This window comes from Eurytemora carolleeae, unplaced genomic scaffold (assembly GCF_000591075.1).
Source record: "Eurytemora carolleeae unplaced genomic scaffold, Eaff_2.0 scaffold921, whole genome shotgun sequence".
Lineage (NCBI taxonomy): Eukaryota > Metazoa > Arthropoda > Copepoda > Calanoida > Temoridae > Eurytemora > Eurytemora carolleeae.
Genome location: NW_019396834.1, coordinates 71,436 through 90,186, shown reverse-complemented (window position 1 = coordinate 90,186; position 18,751 = coordinate 71,436). Strand labels below are relative to the sequence as shown.

Here is an 18,751-nt window from a genome sequence, read left to right as displayed (position 1 = left end):
ATGCCCATCGGATAATTTTTCAAGTTTACTGATGATCGTATAACTTCTTAATTTGCAGTTTTATACAACAAATCTTTCATGCTATGGTATAGAAAAACTGTCTACTGTTTACATACCCCAGATCTGTGTACACAGATGCCGCAACTCTCATTTTTCCGATGTACTGTATGTCACTACATGATCTTTACCTAACACCGATTCCCTTCTGTCCGTGATCTCTGTCCTTATTGCAAAGACGACGGATTACATCCCTTGTATATACAGGTAGTTTACGAATATTCTGCTATATACAGGTAGTTTACGAATATTTTGCTATATACAGGTAGTTTACGAATATTCTGTTATATACAGGTAGTTAACTAATTTTCTGTTATATACGGGTAGTTAACGAATATTTTGCTATATACAGGTAGTTTACGAATATTCTGCTATATACAGGTAGTTTACGAATATTTTGCTATATACAGGTAGTTTACGAATATTTTGCTATATACAGGTAGTTAACGAATATTTTGCTATATACAGGTAGTTTACGAATATTTTATTATATACAGGTAATTTACGAATATTTTTCTATATACAGATAGTTTACGAATATTCTGCTATATACAGGTAGTTAACGAATATTTTGCTATATACAGGTAGTTTACGAATATTTTGCTATATACAGATAGTTTACGAATATTCTGTTATATACAGGTAGTTTACGAATATTTTGCTATATACAGGTAGTTTACGAATACTTTTCTTTATACAGATAGTTTACGAATATTCTGCTATATACAGGTAGTTTACGAATATTTTGCTATATACAGGTAGTTTACAAATATTCTGTTATATACAAGAATTTAATGTAAGGAAAGTTAATTGAAGTTGTGTATACTCTGCGTACATATTGAAACCAGTTCTCTCTGGGCGGAATTTGTAAACATTTAGATGCATCAGTGTTCGTTTAGTATCCGAGGAGGTTAAAAGTATTGAATTTTGATAATTTTGATAATTCACATAATAGTTTCCTCTGACCAGAATATTTCATTTATTATTTTTGTGAAAGATGGATCCCATGTCAGGCTTCGACATCCATCTTGTGTTTACATTACCGCCCAATGACAGTACACTGCGGTACAAAAGATGCGTACACATCTGAAATAACTTTCCTTGCATTAAATCCTTGGTTATATACAGTTAGTTTACAAATATTCTGTTTTTTAAATATTTGTATTTTACAATATGTGTACTCCTTGTCATATGTCTGCGAAGTTAAGATAAGGATGTTAAGAATTTATTTACTAAAATTTCTGCCAGTAAATGATTTAAATTTATTAAACATATTTAAACTGAAACGATGACTTTATATTTCATACTAACGCATGATAAAGGATAACTATTCACTAGCTATCTATCTATCTATTTCCGTTGGTGAGTTTCTGACGAGCCAACATCTTTCGTAGACTCTCCTCCTAGAATAGGGAGCGAAAATAGTGTCAGCTAATTTCAATTAAAATATGTCTATGTCTATGTCTATGTCTATGTCTATGTCTATGTCTATGTCTATGTCTATGTCTATGTCTATGTCTATGTCTATGTCTATGTCTATGNACTGTATATTCATCTCTCCCTCAAAAGGAGTTTCATCCTCCAAACTTTCAAATTTCTCACTGAAAAACAAAGCCTTGTCTATTTTAAGAAACATATTTTTCATGAAGTGTACATAAAATGTTGACAAAATACCTTAAACGATTCAAAAACGTGCTCAATGGACCTTCCATCAATATTTAGTGATGAATATCTGTTTATTTACAATCCAAATATGAAAGTTATACATGAAGTAGAAAGGGGGGGGGGAGTCCCGAAATATTACAAATATAATTCATTTAATTTTAATATTTACCAATTTTTCGGAAGAAATCCTTTACCCAGTATTCCTCTTGTATTCATTAAAGACATATAACCAAGTGATCTTTAATATTATTTATTCAATGATTTATCAGAAAATTGTTTGATATTATGTTAGCTAATAACTTTTTTTTTGTATAAAAACCTGTTTAAATTTCCAGAAACATAATCCTGTGGAGTTTCATAAAATCCATCCACCCGGACTTCCTAATATAGAATCCAGTAAATATAGTTTCAATACACATGGAGTTAGTTCCATGAACCTTGCTGTTGGTCAATGATTATATGAAAAACCTGAACTCTTACCTCAAAATTATATCTTTGCAACTTGATTGTGTAAACCTTCAATATTTCACACTTTCACATATATATATATACATATATCGAGCAGAATTCAAATCTTAAATATTTTACAGGTCTACAATTCAAGGCTGCAGCAAAGATAAAAGGATCGAGTTTGTGACTAGTTTAAAACACACTCCTCCTCAGTTTAAACAGTAAGATAAACAGATCGGGATTCTATCGATATTATTTAGGACACAACTAAAAGAGTAAGACGAAATATCTGAAAGATAAAAATATATGTAATAAAAATAAAAATGTCCATGTCTAAATGAAGTTCTGTCTGTATTTTGACGATAAAGCTTAAAGATAATCAACTTATTATGACATGTCCATGTCTGTAGAGTGAAGAATACCTCATAGCTTTCTCTGAGTATTTTGAAGAGTTCTCTACTATGTTTCCTATTACGGGTTTCTGCCAGGATACGAACCTACAACAATTGTATAAACTAATCCAAGCGTGAAAACAGAAAACATCTTACACAACTCAATTTTCATTTTCCTTTATTTCAAACCAAGATCTTTACTATGAAAGTGTTATTATATAGATGAAACCAAGATCTTTACTATGAAAGTGTTATTATAGATGAAACCAAGATCTTTACTATGAAAGTGTTATTTTATAGATGAAACCAAGATCTTTACTATGAAAGTGTTATTTTATAGATGAAACCAAGATTTCAAAATTTGTTAATAAACTCAATATTTCAAGTTATCAAAACATTATATTGATTAAAGTCCAACCAAAAAACCTAGCAATGAAAATACTAAAAACAATGATGATAATGATTAAAGTACTACAACTACTGACCCCGACTGCAAATGCATTCTGTCTGACCCAGGCTCTCTCATGAACAATATCCTTGACAGATACTCCTAGGTTAGAGATTACACGGGTCAGCTCAGCTATACCTCCAGGTCTAAACACAATAGAGTAGAATTTAGAATTAAAGGGACTGTAAGCGTAATTTCAAGTGAGCCTCAGGGAAAAGATGGCAATGCCAGATATTCAACGGTACCCTTAAAAGCTTTGTATAATCAAGTATGAATTACAACTCCATGTTTTTCTTTAATTCTTTAATTATTTTTATTATCTAAACTGTCGTTGTAAAGTATTTTTGTTGACTATTTATTTAGGACAATTTTTTTAGTTTTTACCTGTCACTAACTGTTACGTTAAAGGTGACCAGCCTGCCATCAGCTGCTAGACCTCTCTCCAAGCATCTTCCTAGTAGGGTTGTATCGATATTTCCCCCACAGATCGGTAGAACAACTCTAGAGTAGGGTTTAATCAATATTATCCACATCGGTAAAACACTAGCTATGTATGTGAGCGTAATCAGTGTCTATTTCCTCTGAAAATCGACAAAATTACTTTAGATTAGGGTTGTATCGAAGTTTACTCCGTAAAGTGGTAAACAACTCTAGGTTAGGGTTGTATCGGTAAATCTAAATTTTGGACTTGAATCAATTTTCTTCCCGAGTAAATGGCTTTAAGGTAAGGTTCCTTCCGCAAAATTAACTCAAAATTGTCAAATATTTTCTACAGAGAAACTTATTATCACATCAAATTTGAATTTCACAATCCCTATATCTTTGCAACCTGTTTGAACCAACAGAATTTATAGATTAACTACGACATCGAGCTTGACAGATATAAGAAATATAAAATTAGAGTATGGGGCAAATAATCAGCTCCTTAATTTTTATCTGGAACAAAATATCTGTTTACTTTTTCCCCTTTAGTTCTGGTAGAAGGCCGGCTAGTATAGCTGCTAGACCAGTAGCTCCAGCTCCTTCAACAACAGCTTTCTCATTCTCAATCAGACGTAGGATAGCAATAGCTATCCAGGCTTCAGATACTGTTACAATCTAAACCATATTTTAATATTTCTACAGATTAAACAATGTTTATAATGTAGAAGATTATATAATTGTATATTAAATAATCTGTAAAATCGTTCTGAAGCATATTTTCCAAATGCAAAATTATGGGGGGCTTCCATTCTTGTACAAAATGACTTGATCAAGCAGAAAATTCGTCATTATCTTAAAAAAGCATATTTCAATTACCTAAAAGGCGTTTCTGTACGCCTTGCCGCCTAAACCCGCTAAGGTTTAGAAGACTAAAGAAAAACGTTGAATAAAATCGTTGAATTTAAAGCCCTGAACTTTGAAGAACATACCTTATCTATAAGAGGAGCTCCTGTAGCGAAAGCGTTAACTCCAACAGTTGGAACAGTTAAACCATCAGCTAAACTTGGAGAAGTCATGGTAGCCACTGGTTTACCAGCCTACAACAGCGTAAAGGGATTGTATACAGGTTTATACCAGCCTATAACAAAGTAAAGGGATTGTATACAGGTTTATACCAGCCTATAACAGAGTAAAGGGACTGTCTACAGGTTCCCCAGCCTATAACAGAGTAAAGGGATTGTATGCAGGTTTACCAGCCTATAGCAGAGTACAGGAATTGTATACAGGTTCCCCAGCCTATAACAGAGTAAAGGGATTGTATACAGGTTTACCAGCCTATAGCAGAGTAAAGGAATTGTATACAGGTTACCAGCCTATAACAGAGTAAAGGGATTGTATACAGGTTCACCAGCCTATAACAGAGTAAAGGGATTGTATACAGGTTTATACCAGCCTATAACACAGTAAAGGGACTGTATACAGGTTTACCAGCCTATAACAGAGTAAAGGGATTGTATACAGGTTTACCAGCCTATAACAGAGTAAAGGGATTGTATACAGGTTCACCAGCCTATAACAGAGTAAAGGGATTGTATACAGGTTCACCAGCCTATAACAGAGTAAAGGGATTGTATACAGGTTTATACCAGCCTATAACAGAGTAAAGGGATTGTATACAGGTTTACCAGCCTAGAACAGAGTAAAGGGATTGTATACAGGTTCACCAGCCTATAACAGAGTAAAGGGATTGTATACAGGTTCACCAGCCTATAACAGAGTAAAGGGATTGTATACAGGTTCACCAGCCTGTAACAGAGTAAAGGGATTGTATACAGGTTCACCAGCCATTGTGTGTTAGCCGGCAATGAACATAAAGGTTGTCTGATTTATCATATTCAATAAAATATATTGTATGTTCAGTGTTCAGTCTTCAGTATTGAATTTATTCATCAATATATAAATTTAGCTTGACTGTCTGTCTGTTTGTTTGGTGTCCAATGAACGTCAAAACGGCTGTATCGATCGGGCTCAAATTTTGTTTGGAACCTCACGTGACCCCAAGGAAGGTTTATGAATGATCAACATTTTAAAAATTTGTGTTTAAAAGTTTTTTTTTGTAAAGTTTTTTTGTTTTTGTTTTATACTGAGAAGATGCTCACAGATAAAGCCACAATTAAAAGTTAAAATAGAAGATGGGCGCNTTTTTTTGTAAAGTTTTTTGTTTTTGTTTTATACTGAGAAGATGCTCACAGATAAAGCCACAATTAAAAGTTAAAATAGAAGATATTTAATATTAAGTCTCGATATTAAGAAAAAGAGAGGATCAAGCATTAATCTCGATATCCACCATTCTAAAGTTTTCAGCTCTGTATATATTAAGTGACAACGCTATCCTTACAAGCTTTGTCTGATCAAGAATGAATAAGATAAAATGTTTAAAATTTTGAAAACTTATCATTTTTACAAAAGTGACTTGCGCATTTCTACTGCAGGAAAACAATGTAAGAATTATCAGAATTAAACGCTTTTCCAGCAAGAAAAACTACATTAACTTCCACATTATTGATTAGATAAAGGGTTAAAGGGTACCGTTGTGAATCTGGCATGGAGGTTGACTTGAAATTACAATGAGGGTCTCTTTAAAGTTATTAGAAGAGTATTATCTAATATTGCATACCTTCATAGCAGTGCTGAAGCTAGTACAGTTCTCCGGCTCAACTCCAATTATAAGAACTTCAGGTTTCATCGTCTTTATGGCCAGCGCAGCACCTAAACTTTGCACTTGTAAATCATATTCTGGGACCTAATTTAATCTTGTTTATCTATTCTGGGACCTAATTTAATCTTGTTTATCATATTCTGGGACCTAATTTAATCTTGTTTATCTATTCTGGGACCTAATTTAATCTTGTTTATCTATTCTGGGACCTAATTTAATCTTGTTTATCATATTCCGGGACCTAACTGAATGAATTTGAATTTGAGCCGGTGGTAGGTATTTGGTAGGCATTTACGTTTTTTATAAACTTAACTTTAACACTTCTTCAAATTCATTGATTTTCACTTAGTTTAATTATCTTAACATACATTTGGCTTAGCCTGTAGCCACACTATGATTTATGAAAGTCTATTTATACCTGCTATAAGTCCACCTCCCCCTATAGGAACTACAACAGCATCAAGTTCTGGAACCTGATCTAGTATCTCTAGTCCCATAGTTCCTTGTCCTAGGTATATAATAATTTATTCAAGATCTGGAACCTGATCTAGTATCTCTAGTCCCATAGTTCCTTGTCCTAGGTATATAATAGTTTAATCAAGATCTGGAACCTGATCTAGTATCACTAGTACCATTGTTCCTTGTCCTAGTTATATTTTCAATATACATGTATGTGTTTAAAAATGGTTCCTATGATTTAAAGTTGGGTTCGGGTTAAAAGGATAAAAATAAAAGAACAAAACCTGCTAGAGAATTCTATAGCAAATATTCCTGTCAAAATCATAACATAAGATATTTTGCATCAAACTTACGCTTGCTAGAAGGTTCAGGTTTCAAATTTTATCGTAAGTTCTCAGTAGGTTGGAAGGTAAAAGAAATTGAGGCAAATCGGTCGAAGGGTTTATTCGCGTTTTGGTAGGACATACAATCCAACAAACAAACAGAGATTGCTACTTTATACATTTAGATGTTAACCTGCAAGTATTTGTGGATGATCGTATCCATTGATATAAAGAAATCCATATTTCTTGGCTAGTCTCAGAGCATGGGATTTAGATTCTCCTAGATCAGATCCATGGATAACTACACTAGCTCCATACCGTTTACAGTTCTCTACCTAGACAAGGAAATGCATACTTTAACAATCAAATCAATCCATTTTATATCGAAATGAAAGGACTTTTACTAGCCCAAAATTAGAAATTTCATCGATTAAAAAATATTGTATTTGATTCAAAATTTTTTTGGTTGTTATATTTATTTCATTCGACATTAATCATTTTTAAAAATTTTTGCCTGAAGCTAAAATACCTTCATAATAGGAGCAACTATTGGCATTACTACCGTCACAGGAATATTCAGTTGACCTCCATGGTAAGCCAGCGCCTGAGCGTGATTTCCTGAAATAATTATGGTAATATTAAACTAATAAATCCGGATTAAACCTAATATTTTTTCTTCAAACTAATCCAAATCAAATGAGATCAAACTAGATCAATTTAGATCAAACCAGACAAAATGTATCAACATAAATATATCCGAATCAAATACCAAATCAATCCGGATCCAACCATATCATTTCATGTTCAATCAAATTAAACAAGATTACACTTGTATAAATGCAGGGACCCAATTTAATGAACTGGAGAGGTCGCTGAACTACCTACAGTCGGTTCAAATTTTGAATCACCGATTCTAATTCAAATGAATCTTTTATGCTGAATCTGTGATTCAAATTTGAACCGGCCGGCAGTAGGTAGTTTAGCGACCTAGCTTAAATTCATTAAGTTTGGTCCCAGATGTTATTGTTATTAGTTATTATAAAAAAAAATTTTTAAAAGCTGACCTGCTGATGCTGCGATAACTCCAATTTTTTTTTGTTCCTTGCTCAGCATAAGAAGTGTATAACGGGCTCCACGCTCCTTATATTTAGTTTCTATAAATCTCTCCAAAATATACCCGGATATAGCAGTGATAGAAACAACAAATATTTAACGTATGCGTCTAATAAAATCAGGAGAGAAAAAATCTTTGAAACTAAAAGTGCAGAAAAAATCCGAACACAACTAAATATTTTCTTTAGACAGAACATTGGTGCTGGAAATTGAGACTTTTTCAAATACTTTTTTTTAACTTGTTGCATGTTATTATGTTTAATCAGGGTCTTATAAGGCGCGTTTTTGGTTTCTTTATAGTTTCATTTTCTTTGTCTTTATTAAATGAATGAAAAATTACCATAATTGAATGTCAGATTGATAAACCAGAAACTTCTGAATCTTTAGAGCTTGATAAGTTAGATAAATATTTGACATTGTTTGTTGTATTTAATGTAGAGTGTTGATTTAATGTAGAGTGTTGATTTAATGTAGAGTGTTGATTTAATGTAGAGTGTTGATTTAATGTAGAGTGTTGATTTAATGTAGAGTGTTGATTTAATGTAGAGTGTTGATTTAATGTAGAGTGTTGATTTAATGTAGAGTGTTGATTTAATGTAGAGTGTTGATTTAATGTAGAGTGTTGATTTAATGTAGAGTGTTGATTTAATGTAGAGTGTTGATTTAATGTAGAGTGTTGATTTAATGTAGAGTGTTGATTTAATGTAGAGTGTTGATTTAATGTAGAGTGTTGATTTAATGTAGAGTGTTGATTTAATGTAGAGTGTTGATTTAATGTAGAGTGTTGATTTAATGTAGAGTGTTGATTTAATGTAGAGTGTTGATTTAATGTAGAGTGTTGATTTAATGTAGAGTGTTGATTTAATGTAGAGTGTTGATTTAATGTAGAGTGTTGATTTAATGTAGAGTGTTGATTTAATGTAGAGTGTTGATTNAATTCGAAATCATTGAATCTCTTATTTTGTATTTTATAATGCTAGCACCTTCAAATCTGATAACCTTGGGGTTTTCAGGATCACACCAGGGATCCTAAAAAGTGTAAAAATCGAATTTTTTTTCGAAAAAAGTTCTTTTATAAAAATTTATTAAAAAAATTTCTTTCCTTGATATCTTCATCAGTATCTTGTGAATTGATTGTGTATGCACAAACACTCTTTCGTCGCTGAAAAAAAGAATGTCATAAAAAATATTCAGAGAATTAAGTATTATGAGAATTATGACTGAAAGTTTTAAATTTATGATTTTCAGCTCTCCTCTAAATAAACGAAGAAAGTAACAAAATAAAAAAAAATAATATTCTATTTTACATTTTTATCTTCCTAATGCATCAAAAAATCAATATTGTGACGTAAAGACTTTTCTAAAAAACTGAAAAGTTTATTTTTAAGTAATGTTTAAAAAGACGAAAAACTGCAATGTTTACATATTTTTCTATGTAAATAAAAAACAACATTTCTTTTTACTTTTCTCTCATAACTTATACCTAAACATTTAGTTCATGCAATTTTTATCTATGTGTTTCTTTATTTATACGCTTTATGAGTTAATTTATTTTTTTATAAACGTTTTAATTTTAAAGATATACCTGTGTTGGCACAAACCCCACGTGAGAAGAAGTCATGTTTAACTGAAATTTTTGCGGATTTTTAAGAAAATTTTGCGGTGTTTTTTCAATATCTTTATTTTATAACTTTTGATGAAATTGATGAAATAGAATAAGATATTGATTATTAATGAACTAAAAAGTGAATAAAAGAAGTTTTTTCATTTTTTTTTGACAACTACAGGGTGAGTCAAAAAAAACTGTGATTAGCGGCGCCTGGTGCCTAATTTTAAAGGAAAAATTTCAACTGAACAGTTTATATTTAAAACTATAGAATATGCTAAGAAGAAAGGAACTAGAAAATTTAAAAAAAACTTTTCCTTAGAAATTAGACCAGAACTGAAAATTGCCAACTTCCTTTTTAGAATTTTGCAAATTTTCTGTGATTCTGTGATTCAATCTTTTCGGAGAAACACACACCCTCCCTCCACTTATTTAGCAATTTTAAATGTCATTTTGTTATCATCTATATATAAAATATCGTAATTGTAAATTTGTTTGTATGTCAGATCATAAATCATGACTCGATCTTCAAATCACCTGCTTGAGTAAAAGTGTATTCACACTGATCGCAGGGGTACCTCATTCCTTCATGTTTACTTCTATTATGTCTCTTCAAATTACCGGATTTAGTTTCCACATAATTACATTTCCTACAGGGATAGCTTTTCTCTCTTTTTTCTCTCAGCTTACTTTTTTTCCGCCTCTTTTGTTCAGAGAAAAGGGTATCTTTAGTTACTTCATCTTTACTCCATCCATATCTACATATCTATAGATTTACTACTAGGCAGTAGGCAACCTTAGTCTAAATCTGGTTTCATGTCAGGATAATTCTGGTTTCATATTAGTATATTCTGGTTTCATGTCAGAATAATTCTGAATTCATGTCAGAATAATTCTGAATTCATGTCAAGATAATTCTGGTTTCATGTCAAAACGATTCTGGATTCATGTCAGGATAATTCTGAATTCATGTCAGGATAATGCTGGTTTCATGTCAGGATAATTCTGGCTTCATGTCAGGAAATTTCTGAATTCATGTTAGTATTATTCTGGTTTCATGTCAGTATAATTCTGGTTTCATATAAGGATAATTTTGGTTTTATATAAGGATAATCCTGGTTTCATGTCAGTATAGTTCTAGTTTCATGTCAAGATAATTTTGGTTTCATATCAAGCTAATTCTGGTTTCATGTCAAAATAATTCTGGTTTCATGTCGAGATAATTCTGGTTTCATGTCGAGATAATTCTGGTTTCATGTCGAGATAATTCTGAATACATATCAGGACAATTCTAATTTCATGTCAGTTAGGTTTCAGTATAATTTTTGGATTCATGTCAAGATAATTCGGGTTTCATATTAAGATAATTCTGGTTTTATGTCAGTATAATTCTAGTTTCATGTCATTATAATTCTGGTTTCATGTCGAGATAATTCTAGTTTCATGTCAGAATAATTCTGGTTTCATGTCAATATCATTCTGGTTTCATGTCAGGATAATTCTGGTTTCATGTCAATATCATTCTCGTTTCAATTCAGGATAATTCTGGTTTCATGTCAATATCATTCTGGTTTCATTTAAGGATAATTTTGGTTTAATGTCAGGATAATTCTGGTTTTATTTTGAGATAAATTTGGTTTCATGTCTGGATAATTCTGGTTTCATGTAGAGATAATTCTGGTTTCATGTCTGGATAATTCTGGTTTCATGTCGAGATAATTCTGGTTTCATGTCAAGATAATTCTGGTTTCATGTAGAGATAATTCTGGTTTCATGTCAAGATAATTCTGGTTTCATGTCTGGATAATTCTGGTTTCATGTCGATATAATTTTGTATACGTATCAGGACAATTGTAATTTCATGTCAGTTAGGTTTCAGTAAAATCATGTCATTATAATTCTGGTTTCATGTCAAGATAATTCTGGTTTCATGTCAGTATAATTTAGGTTTCATGTCATTAGAATTCTGGTTTCATGTCAAGATAATTCTGGTTTCATGTCAAGATAACTCTGGTTTCATATTAGAATAATTCTAATTTCATGTCAGTATAATTCCGGTTTTATGTCGAGACAATTCTGGTTGTCAGATGAAAAAAGGATACAAACTCAAATAAAAAGATAATTTGAAAATATGAAAATACTACGTTGCGCTGGTTTATAAAAAAAAACACGGTCAACTTACGTCGTCTCACGGCCCCGGGCCCTTATCACGAGACAGATTAACGTTCACCTTTAACATGCCACTTTAAACTAATTGAGTTTTTGCCACTAAATATGATTGAAATATCTAAGGTCTACGATGTAGGAATTGGAAAATGAGAGTTTGTGGCAAAAGCTCACTTCTTATACGGTCTACCTTAATGAAAAGAGAGGATATATATATATATAATGCATCAAAACCACATTTTCACAAGTTAAATTTTTTCAGCTCAGAATAATTTTGAACTGTGCGTAAATAACAATATGTTAACACGTTCAAAATATTTTTTTTCAAAATTCTCTGTTAAAAAAGAATGAACTTTTGCACTCTTATTCAGTTTTTAAATGATATTTTTTGAAAACTTTTTTTTCATAAATCAAACATTAAAGAAATAATTTGTTAACTAGTAAAATCTATATATAAATAATTGCGTGGGACCTCACATGACCCAAGGGAAGGTTTATGGATGATCAATTTTTCCAAACTCTGTCTCCAACAAATTTTGATTTTAAATCTGTGAACTTTATTTTGTTGTTGTTTTTTAATGTATAACAAAGAAAAATGTTTACAATTAAAGTAGAAGATGGGCGCAAAGCACCCTAAAAGCCTTACAAGATATAAACGAGATCAAATCAAAAAAAAAAAATTTTAACATACATTTATTTCAAATTACTTTTGAAAATTAAACAGTGATCATACGATATCATTCCTCATCAGTATGTGCTTTTAAACAACAATATTTAAATAATAACAACAGATATATTCTTTAGGTGCCTGACTCCGAACTGAGAAAATGAGAAATTAGTTGAACCCAACTTCTCCGACAAATAACAATTTTAAAGGTTTTCTTAAAACAAGGAACGCCTACGACAGACTGCAAAGGGAACGCCTACTCCAGGCTGTATAGAGGACAATCCAATCCTGTAGAACATATATTCGGGGCATAACTAAACAAATACAAATCAATGAAATGTCAAAATACTGAAAAACAATATTTTACCGTCGTCGTCGTATATATAATAAAGACGAATTTCTATTTATATTTTTGATTTCTACACGCACCTCTGCCCCTTTAGTAAAAGTAAATTCAACCTATATGAAGCATAAAGTCTTGTTGCACCGGCTATTCCTGTCCATATAGCTAGGTACAGTACAAACTGGGAACGGAAAGGTTGACCCGGCTCGGAAATTCAAATGTACTACGGATGCCAGTGTCTACTAAGCTTTCAATCAACATGGATGCACATAAACATAGAAACAAAAAGAAGCTTTCAATTAACAGCTTCTCTTTGTTTACTTGTAAACTTGTAAATTGAAAAAAACGAAATCGAAACTCAAATAAAAAAGTCGATTTTATTGTATTGATATAGACGTCCACCACAGTTAGAAAATGTCCAAACAAAAATAAAAGAAATTTACAAAGATGCAAAATACCTTGATGCTGCGTAGTTAAATAATTCACAAAGTAGAGCAAACCCACATGAAGGATACGTTGTTACAATTCCAGACATCCAAGCTTGTAATACCTTTAACCCGGGAACCTAAAAGCAAGTATTCAATGGCTGTATCTTTTATGCATAAAATAATAATCTATATAGCTTAATTATTTTAAAAGTTCTAAGTTTGGGGGATTGAATTTTATACAAAAAAAAATACTTTTCATGCATCCACGGTATACCTTCCAAACATATCAAGATTTTGAAACATGCATATCAATTCTGAACAAAAAGATAAAAATGAAAATACATTAATGTAATCATGCAAAATGTATAAAACCTTGAAAAATGTTTAAAACACGTTTTAAATGAATAAACGATAAAAAGTTGCATTTAATGGGTAGAAATGGAATCAAAACACTGTGAACTAGACACACAGATAAATTATAATTCTTGTAATATTTAAGCAGGTGCGAAAAGAAACATGAGAAAAGAACATTGATCTCGTTATCTATAATCTATATATATATATATATATATATATAAATATATATATATATATATAAATATATATATATATACATGCATTGCTTGTCTGGGTAGGTGTTTGTTGTTTGTTTGTATCCGATAAACGTGAAAATCGTGCCCAAATTGTGTATAGGATCTCACGTGACATTTGTGGATAATTATCAATATAAGGATTTATGATCGAAAACATATAAGATTTCAAAGTTACGTGAAGTCTGGCGTGAAATGCATGTGATAAAGGGTGCACTTCTACTACAATCCTCATCTTCTTTTATTTTCACACTGTTCACCTTTGTATTGTTTGCATATCTTATAGATTGAAACATCTCCCTGCTCCAGGGGTTCACTCCCTGCATCCTCATATTGTTATACAAATCAGTATACCAAAGTATTCATGCTTTAGCGAAAAAATCCATCACACTGAAAACCAAGACGTAAAATTCTAGCAGTATTTTGCCGATTACTCTTTTTCCACTTTTTCCAATAAACATGGAAATTAAGAGAAATATTTTCATGAACACAATATTTGCAGTATTCCAGTTTACACATCTAATATTGAAAACCATTTTTGTATCTTCAAAATTGACGAATATATTGCAAAATTGACGAATATATTGCAAAATTGACGAATATATTGCAAAATTGACGAATATATTGCAAAATTGACGAATATATTGCAAAATTGACGACTATATCGCAAAATTTCCATTTATTTAATAAAATTGTCTTAATATCTACTAATATCTTCGTCTATTATCAAGACAAAAAGATAGACCAAAAATAGATCGTAAGACATACAGCCTCATTTTTATACTTTCTTTCCCATATTTATTGGGACACCCTGTACATTCCTATCCCAAATAAATTCCGGAATTTATGCATTGTAAAATTTATTTAATAAAATTGTCTCAATGTCTGATATCTACGACTATTTTTAAGACACGAAAAAGATAACCCCCATTTTATGAATAGCTCGAAAGCATTTTGCGCAGAATTCCGCGCAGATTGGGATGTGCAATCACATCTCCGAAATGCGCGGAAGGATTTTTACACAAAAAATACATTTCAAAAGTTTAACTATTGCAACAATGGACATTCCTTTATAAAAAGCTGTTTTTTTGGTATGCAACAATTTTCATTTAATCCCACCGGGATATTTTCATTGAAAGATACTTTAAAAATCTACAAAGGCAAAAAAAATCCGCAAAATCCGCAAGCCCTCGGGTTTATCATTGAATCCCCTCTTTAAAAAGGAATGTCATTTACTCTCAGACAAATTAGAATCAATGGAAATTTAAACCCCCTCGGGATTCAATGATAAACCTTTGGGCTACGCTAATTTGTCTGAGAGTAAATGATACATTGTTTGCATTATAAACTTTAGCTGAGATTTTCAAACTTTGGAATTTGCGCAAAATTTGCATTCTATCTACTTTAAAGTCTAGAAAATGTATGTTTAAATTATTTGTTTTTTTTAATCTCTATGAGAAATCTAATGTATATAGGTTTTATTTTTTTATTAAAATATTTTAGATTTTTTTAAAGATTTATCAGCATTATCAGAGTTTTTAGTTAATGAGAATAATCATATTTGAAACGGATTTTTTTTAATAGATCTCTGGCAAAGTACTCTGAAAGAAGATTCTTAACTGTCTCCAATATTTTTCAATTATATAAACCAGAAACCTAGACAAGAAAAATATGAGTTTTTAATATCATAAGAATACAATGATGAGTTATTATAATATCAATGTCCACTATACACACTTGGTTCACTGGACAATGGACGGGTAGGTACGATTAAATGTGTTTGTACAAGTACACGAGTACATTAACGGGTAAATCCGTGTACAGGTTCGAATCACTCAACATATATTATAGTATTGGACCTATGTGACATTACTAACAGAAACTGCTGAACACTTTATATAATGGGAGTTTCTCTAATCTTCCACTCTAAAAACTAACAATAGTTTCCTGTCGTAATAATGTAGTAACTAATGTATTCTCATCAGAAATCTAAACAGAAAATATATTGAATAGAATAGAATATATATTAGAGGGGAATTTAGAGAATCTCTCGGTATGAATTTTTGTCAGTCCCTTTCAGCCTCAAAAGGGAGTTCAAAGTGTACAAATCATGTAAATGTTCACAAATTATATGCAGTAGAGTACATTAATACAGTATGTTCCCTAGATTATCCATTTCAATTTCGAATTTTTTAAAGCTTTTAAATAAACTTTATAATGAATTAGGTGAATAAAAACATCATTTGATTTATAGTTATAACGGAAAATCATCGTTTGTAAAGTGAAAGGCATAGAGTCTATGTGAAATAATCATTGGTCAATTATGAAACCAGCCTATTTCATAATTTGGTTTTCTTTTAATATTAATTTTAGATTTTCTATAAAATGATATTCCAGGGCCCAAAAGGTTATGTAGCATAAATATGTGAAGTACACCTGCAGTATGGAAACAGTACAACAAAATGGCCGTTTTACACTTTTTTCTAGTAAATTCCCCTCTATATATTCTATTCTCTTTTTTCGCAGCCTCTAATAAAATTTTTTTATATTACTAAGAAATATTTTGTGACCTCCATAATTTTCGAGAAAAAAAATCAATTTGATTATTGGACAAAAAGTATTTTTTAAATATTCTGATACGTCTCCAGAATTAGAAATATTTAATTATGATGTGACTCAACATATGTGTATGCTTACCATAAAGGATGTGCCGAAAGATCTCATATTCACGTTCATGCTTTCAAACCTGTTGTTGTTATTATTGTTATCATTGTTGTTGTTGTTGTTATTGTTGTTATTATTAAGATTATTCAATATGTTCATGACGGTGTCTAAAAAATAATTTTATTAGTTCATAAAAGGAGAAACTACAGTCTACAGGGTGTCTCAAAAAGATATGATTTTATTTAAGAAAAGATGGAACGAATATTTAACTTTCTAAAAGTTGGTCGGACAATTGCTGTGGTTTCTAAATAATTTAAAAGGGTCACATGTTCTTAAAATCACAAATAATCTTAAAGGCACAGAAGAAGTGAAAACATTTAGGAAATTCACGATGTGAAGGAAAAACAATGTAAAATGATTTGACAGTATTTGTCACAAACAAATGCTTCGTGGATCGTATAATTCAGAAGTCGCGACTTAACTCCAATTGAAAAAGAATGTTATTAAATAAAAATATATATATAAATACATACATTTATCTTTTTTTGTCCACTGCCAATCTTCACACTAAAAACACTGCAAACTATCCAGGAGGAAAAGGTCAATTTCAATTGACATTACTGTTACGACTTTGTGACCCCGTTGTTCCTCTAGTTCTGATTTTACGCAAATAGTAAGAAAAGCTAATTTATTTGGTTAAATATTATAAATTAAAACTTTTAATTCTTCGCAATAGCTCTGCAAATAAAAGAGTTATGATTTCAATCTTGCATTTTACTTTAGTTTGACGTGAAAAATGAACATTTCTGACAACATTTTAATCTCAGAGCCACAACGCCGAATTTCAAAGATTCATTTCTTCATAAAAAGCTGGTTTTTTGGTATGCAACAATTTTCATTTGATCCCGCCCCTTTTAAAAATAATAACAAATAGTAAAAATAATTTGTTATTTTTTACAAAGGAATGTCATTTACTCTCAGACAAATTAGAATAATGTTAAACCCGAGGGCGCAGCCTCCAGGGGTTTATCATTGATTCTAATTTGTCTTTGAGTAAATGATACAATCAATACTTTTGGATTCAAGGAGGGATCAAGAAGGAAATATTTGGGTGAGAGGGGGTTGATGGAGAAGGGAGGGGTGGAAAGCAAAAGCATTCATCCCAGTCTGTGGTGGACAGCTGGCGGGGGTGGAACCTGACCTTCCAGATTCTAAAATATTTTTATAAAAAAATAAAATATTTTCTTTTCACCAGTTTTTTTATCTAGTCTGGAAATTAAAGTATATGGATCACGTTCGCAGACCACTTAGAGATGACGTTTCATTTCAATTTATTGGATACATTTACTTTAATTTTTCTAAAGCTTTTATCTCTATTTTTTACAAAAAAGTCGTCTTATGTTTTTCAAATTCACAAAAATATTGCTATTAAAATAGCAGTTTTTTATTTTATGTTTGATATGTAACTAAAAACTCCGTTTTGATAATGTCAAAGGTTCAAAGAATACATACATTTTTGTTACCACAGAATCAATGCAATGTTTGGAACCCTTCAATTTTTAATTCTAATTAAAACTACATTGTTTTTCCACCAGCCAAAACCAGACTTCCGCATACATATGTCTGATTAAAGCTGGCAGTTTATTTCCAGTTTATTTCTCATAAGGAAGTTGAGCGTATGTTTACACGATATACTGCATGAAGTACGGTGGTTAACTGTCTTATAAAAATGTTCGCTTAATGTTATTGAACAGATTTGCAGGATTATGACGACTATTCGGAATTTATTTGTTCCCCTATACATATATATGCATGATTTTCTTCAACTATATCCTTTTTTGTCTTTGCCAAATTATTAAAAAAAAACATTGAGGGCAGAGGACTTAATTCAAAATTGGAATCGTCATATCTGAAGAGTTTCAAGTCGTCTTTATAGTCTCGTCCTGTGTGAGTAACCATGTACGGTGTACCATAATTATTTTCCCGTAAATAATCACCTGACAAAGGCGAAGAAATCTCCATATCCACCTTTTCTTTAAGCAGTGCACTCCCTCTTTATTCCGTATATATACGAGTAATTGTTGGTACAGGTTTAGAAATAACAGGAATCTAGTTGTTAAATCATGTTAAAATCTACCTGAGATTACCGTTTTGCATGGTGGTTCCGAAAGTCGTCGTCAATTTACATCTTGCTAACCATACTGACTTAATTATCTTAAAGATTTTTTTTAAAAGATT

At 31.2% G+C, this 18,751-nt stretch overlaps 2 protein-coding genes across 2 annotated transcripts; both read right to left on the bottom strand.

Annotated features, from left to right (window-relative positions):
• Positions 1–1,399: 1,399 nt before the first annotated feature.
• On the bottom strand, positions 1,400–8,106 carry LOC111709202 (L-threonine ammonia-lyase). Its single transcript, XM_023482818.1, has 14 exons — positions 8,001–8,106; positions 7,466–7,554; positions 7,130–7,271; positions 6,573–6,662; positions 6,113–6,204; positions 4,425–4,532; positions 3,971–4,110; positions 3,397–3,513; positions 3,050–3,158; positions 2,595–2,669; positions 2,042–2,103; positions 1,892–1,960; positions 1,602–1,658; positions 1,400–1,460 (listed from the first exon to the last, which is right to left on the bottom strand). The coding sequence occupies exons 1-14, from the start codon at positions 8,047–8,049 to the stop codon at positions 1,400–1,402; spliced, it is 1,260 nt and encodes a 419-aa protein (XP_023338586.1). The 5' UTR covers positions 8,050–8,106.
• A 4,392-nt stretch (positions 8,107–12,498) lies between these two features.
• LOC111709199 (probable serine/threonine-protein kinase DDB_G0286465) lies at positions 12,499–17,424 on the bottom strand. Its single transcript, XM_023482811.1, has 5 exons — positions 16,547–17,424; positions 15,797–15,838; positions 14,110–14,169; positions 13,290–13,396; positions 12,499–12,802 (listed from the first exon to the last, which is right to left on the bottom strand). Exons 1-5 carry the CDS (start codon positions 16,670–16,672, stop codon positions 12,745–12,747), a joined length of 393 nt encoding a protein of 130 aa, XP_023338579.1. The 5' UTR covers positions 16,673–17,424; the 3' UTR covers positions 12,499–12,744.
• Positions 17,425–18,751: the final 1,327 nt, after the last annotated feature.

What these genes read in the sequence shown, in the direction of transcription:
- LOC111709202 (XM_023482818.1), bottom strand. Translation starts at nt 8,049, where the DNA reads ATGCTGAGCAAGGAACAAAAAAAAATTGGAGTTATCGCAGCATCAGCA. An exon ending in CCAGAACTAAAGGGGAAAAA is followed by an intron (nt 3,514 to 3,970) that starts GTAAACAGATAT and finishes ACCCTACTCTAG; the next exon opens with AGTTGTTCTACCGATCTGTG. An exon ending in AGAATGCATTTGCAGTCGGG is followed by an intron (nt 2,670 to 3,049) that starts GTCAGTAGTTGT and finishes CAATTGTTGTAG; the next exon opens with GTTCGTATCCTGGCAGAAAC.
- LOC111709199 (XM_023482811.1), bottom strand. Translation starts at nt 16,672, where the DNA reads ATGAACATATTGAATAATCTTAATAATAACAACAATAACAACAACAAC. An exon ending in CTTTCGGCACATCCTTTATG is followed by an intron (nt 15,839 to 16,546) that starts GTAAGCATACAC and finishes TTTTCTGTTTAG; the next exon opens with ATTTCTGATGAGAATACATT. An exon ending in TTTAACTACGCAGCATCAAG is followed by an intron (nt 12,803 to 13,289) that starts GTATTTTGCATC and finishes GTATTTGTTTAG; the next exon opens with TTATGCCCCGAATATATGTT.